This window comes from Sander vitreus, chromosome 9 (assembly GCF_031162955.1).
Source record: "Sander vitreus isolate 19-12246 chromosome 9, sanVit1, whole genome shotgun sequence".
NCBI classification, from domain to species: domain Eukaryota; kingdom Metazoa; phylum Chordata; class Actinopteri; order Perciformes; family Percidae; genus Sander; species Sander vitreus.
In genome coordinates, this window is record NC_135863.1 from 409,732 (window position 1) to 414,731 (window position 5,000).

Sequence of the window (5,000 nt, forward strand, 5' to 3'; positions counted from 1 at the left end):
CTCTGTACTCCAAGTCGCCCAACGTTACGCTGCGTCACTACGGCTGTCACATCGTCCGCACCGAGTACTACAAAGAGCTGGCTGCTCGCATGGTGGTCGCCACCGTGGCCCGGTAGGACTTTACATTCCTGTCTGGGTCTGTCCTGATTGGATGGAAGACGCAGCGCTGACACGCCTGAAAAAGGACACATCAGTATCACGTTATTATGTGGAAAGTTTATTCTAATAATAAGATGTTTGTCATGTTTTAAAAAGACATTTTCACATTATAACAAGATATGTTCACATTATAACAAGATATTTTCACATTATAACAAGATATTTTTTACATTATAACAATATATTTTCACATTATAATAATATATATTTACATTATAACAATATATTTTTACATTATAACAATATATTTTCACATTATAACAATATATTTTTACATTATAACAAGATATTTTCACATTATAATGTGACATTCACTTTATAAAAGATATTTTTACATAACAAGATATTTTCACATAATATATTTTCACATTATAACAAGATATTTTCACATTATAAAAGATATTTTTACATTATAACAAGATATTTTCACATTATAACAATATATTTTCACATTATAAAAGATATTTTTACATTATAACAAGATATTTTCACATTATAAAAGATATTTTTACATTATAACAAGATATTTTCACATAACAATATATTTTATAGCAATATATTTTCACATTATAACAATATATTTTTACATTATAACAAGATATTTTTACATTATAACGAGATATTTTTACATTATAACAATATATTTTCACATTATAACAATATATTTTCACATTATAAAATATGTTTTTACATTATAAAAGATTTTTACATTATAACAATATATTTTCACATTATAACAATATATCTTTACATTATAACGAGATATTTTTACATTATAACAATATATATTCACACTATAACAATATATTTTATAACAATATATTTTCACATTATAACAATATATTTTCACATAACAATATATTTTATAACAATATATTTTCACATTATAATGTGACATTCACTTTATAAAAGATATTTTTACATTATAACAAGATATTTTCACATAATATATTTTCACATTATAACAAGATATTTTCACATAAAAGATATTTTTACATTATAACAAGATATTTTCACATTATAACAATATATTTTCACATTATAAAAGATATTTTTACATTATAACAAGATATTTTCACATTATAAAAGATATTTTTACATTATAACAAGATATTTTCACATAACAATATATTTTCACATTATAAAAGATTTTTACATTATAACAAGATATTTTCACGTTATAACAATATATTTTCACATTATAACAATATATTTTCACATTATAACAATATATTTTATAGCAATATATTTTCACATTATAACAATATATTTTTACATTATAACAAGATATTTTTACATTATAACAAGATATTTTTACATTATAACAAGATATTTTTACATTATAACAATATATTTTCACATTATAACAAGATATTTTCACATTATAACAAGATATTTTCACATTATAACAATATATTTTCACACTATAACAATATATTTTTACATTATAACAAGATATTTTCACATTATAACAATATATATTCACACTATAACAATATATTTTATAACAATATATTTTCACATAATATATTTTCACATTATAACAATATATTTTCACATAATATATTTTATAACAATATATTTTCACACTATAACAATATATTTTCACATTATAACAATATATTTTCACAAAATATATTTTATAACAATATATTTTCACATTATAACAATATATTTTCACACTATAACAATATATTTTATAACAATATATTTTCACATTATAACAATATATTTATACATTATAACAAGATATTTTCACATAACAAGATATTTAACACTATAACAATATATTTTATAACAATATATTTTCACATTATAACAATATATTTATACATTATAACAATATATTTTCACACTAACAAGATATTTTCACATTATAACAAGATATTTTCACATTAAAACAATATATTTTCACACTATAACAATATATTTTCACACTATAACAATATATTTTCACATTATAACAAGATATTTTCACATAACAATATATTTTCACATAACAATATATTTTATAGCAATATATTTTCACATTATAACAATATATTTTTACATTATGACAAGATATTTTTACATTATAACGAGATATTTTCACATTATAACAATATATTTTCACATTATAACAATATATTTTCACATTATAAAAGATATTTTTACATTATAAAAGATTTTTACATTATAACAATATATTTTCACATTATAACAATATATTTTATAACTATATTTTCACATTATAACAATATATTTTCACATTATAACAAGATATTTTCACATAACAAGATATTTAACATTATAACAATATATTTTCACACTATAACAATATATTTTCACATTATAACAATATATTGTCACACTATAACAATATATTTTATAACAATATATTTTCACATTATAACAATATATTTTTACATAATATATTTTATAACAATATATTTTCAGATTATAACAATATATTTTCAGATTATAACAATATATTTTCACACTATTACAATATATTTTCATATCATAACAATATATTTTATAACAATATATTTTCACATAATATATTTTCACACTAACAATATATTTAATATATTTTCACACTATAACAATATATTTTCACATTATAACAATATATTTTCACATTATAACAATATATTTTCACACTATAACAATATATTTTATAACAATATATTTTCACATTATAACAATATATTTTCACATAATATATTTTCACACTATAACAATATATTTTCACATTATAACAATATATTTTTACATAATATATTTTATAACAATATATTTTTATAACAATATATTTTTACATTATAACAAGATTTTCACATTATAACAATATACTTTCACACTATAACAATATATTTTATAACAATATATTTTTACATTATAACAATATATTTTCACATTATAACAATATATTTTTACATAATATATTTTATAACAATATATTTTCACATTATAACAATATATTTTCACACTATAACAATATATTTTATAACAATATATTTTCACATTATAACAATATATTTTCACATAATATATTTTATAACAATACATTTTCACATTACAACAATATATTTTCACATAATATATTTTCACACTATAACAATATATTTTCACATTATAACAATATATTTTTTACATTATAACAATATTTTCACACTATAACAATATGTTTTATAACAATATATTTTCACATTATAACAATATATTTTCACACTATAACAATATATTTTCACACTATAACAATATATTTTTACATTATAACAAGATATTTCACATTATAACAATATATTTTCACACTAACAAGATATTTTCACATTATAACAAGATGTTTTCACACTATAACAAGATATTTTCACACTATAACAATATATTTTCACATAACAATATATTTTCACATTATAACAATATATTTTCACATTATAACAATATATTTTCACATTATAACAATATATTTTCACACTATAACAATATATTTTGACATTATAATAATATATTTTATAACAATATATTTTCACATTATAACAATATATTTTCACATAACAAGATATTTTATAACAATATATTTTCACATTATAACAATATATTTTCACACTATAACAATATATTTTATAACAATATATTTTCACATTATAACAATATATTTTCACATAATATATTTTCACACTATAACAATATATTTTCACATTATAACAATATTTTCACACTAACAATATGTTTTATAACAATATATTTTCACATTATAACAATATATTTTCACACTATAACAATATATTTTCACACTATAACAATATATTTTTACATTATAACAAGATATTTCACATTATAACAATACATTTTCACACTAACAAGATATTTTCACATTAACAAGATATTTTCACATTATAACAAGATATTTTCACATTATAACAAGATATTTTCACATTATAACAAGATGTTTTCACACTATAACAAGATGTTTTCACACTATAACAAGATATTTTCACATTATAACAATATATTTTCACATAATATATTTTATAACAATATATTTTCACATTATAACAATATATTTTATAACAATATATTTTCACATTATAACAATATATTTTCACATTATAACAATATATTTTCACATTATAACAATATATTTTCACATTATAACAATATATTTTCACATAACAATGTATTTTATAACAATATATTTTCACACTATAACAATATATTTTCACATTATAACAATATATTTTCACATTATAACAATATATTTTCACATTAAAATAACAATATATTTTCACACTATAACAAGATATTTTCACACTATAACAAGATATTTTCACACTATAACAAGATATTTTCACATTATAACAAGATATTTTCACATTATAACAAGAACTTGGCAACGAGAAGTAAATGAAGGAAATGTAATCCTCTTGCTGTCTGTTGCAGGGCTGCGGCTCGCTGTAACAAAGGTATCGAAGTTCTGCTGGCGGTGGCGTTGGAGCATTTCGTCCTGGTGGTGGTGAGAGTTCTCCGAGGTCCCACGCAGGCGGACGAGTCGGCCAAGAAGTTACGGAAACTGCTTCACTGTCAGTGGTGTGAGGAGAGAGTCTTCCTCAGACAGGGAAACATGGTGGACGGTGAGTTCACCGAGAGAGAGCTGTCTGCTATAGAACAGGGGAGGGACAACCCTTTTTTTAAAGTTTTTGCCGCTTATACCAACTATTTTGTCCCTCTTCTCTCTCTTTTTTTTTTGTCCTTTTTTTTTTTGCATGTCTTGTAGCTTCTTTCAGCGTTTTTGTTGCCTTTGTGTTTATTTTTTGCTTTTTCAAAGTTTTGTAGCTCTTTGCGACTATTTAGATACT

The 5,000-nt window shown here is 20.0% G+C and overlaps 1 protein-coding gene across 2 annotated transcripts in view; it reads left to right on the forward strand.

Annotated features, from left to right (window-relative positions):
• Window positions 1-5,000, forward strand: part of trmt1l (tRNA methyltransferase 1-like) — a 26,012-nt gene that overhangs the window by 12,236 nt on the left and 8,776 nt on the right. For both annotated transcript variants that reach the window (XM_078258264.1, XM_078258265.1), the window contains exons 10-11: window positions 1-112; window positions 4,585-4,775. The exon at window positions 1-112 is cut by the window's left edge and continues 101 nt beyond it. In XM_078258264.1, the coding sequence (XP_078114390.1) occupies window positions 1-112; window positions 4,585-4,775 (303 nt within the window). The remainder of the gene's footprint in view (window positions 113-4,584; window positions 4,776-5,000) is intronic.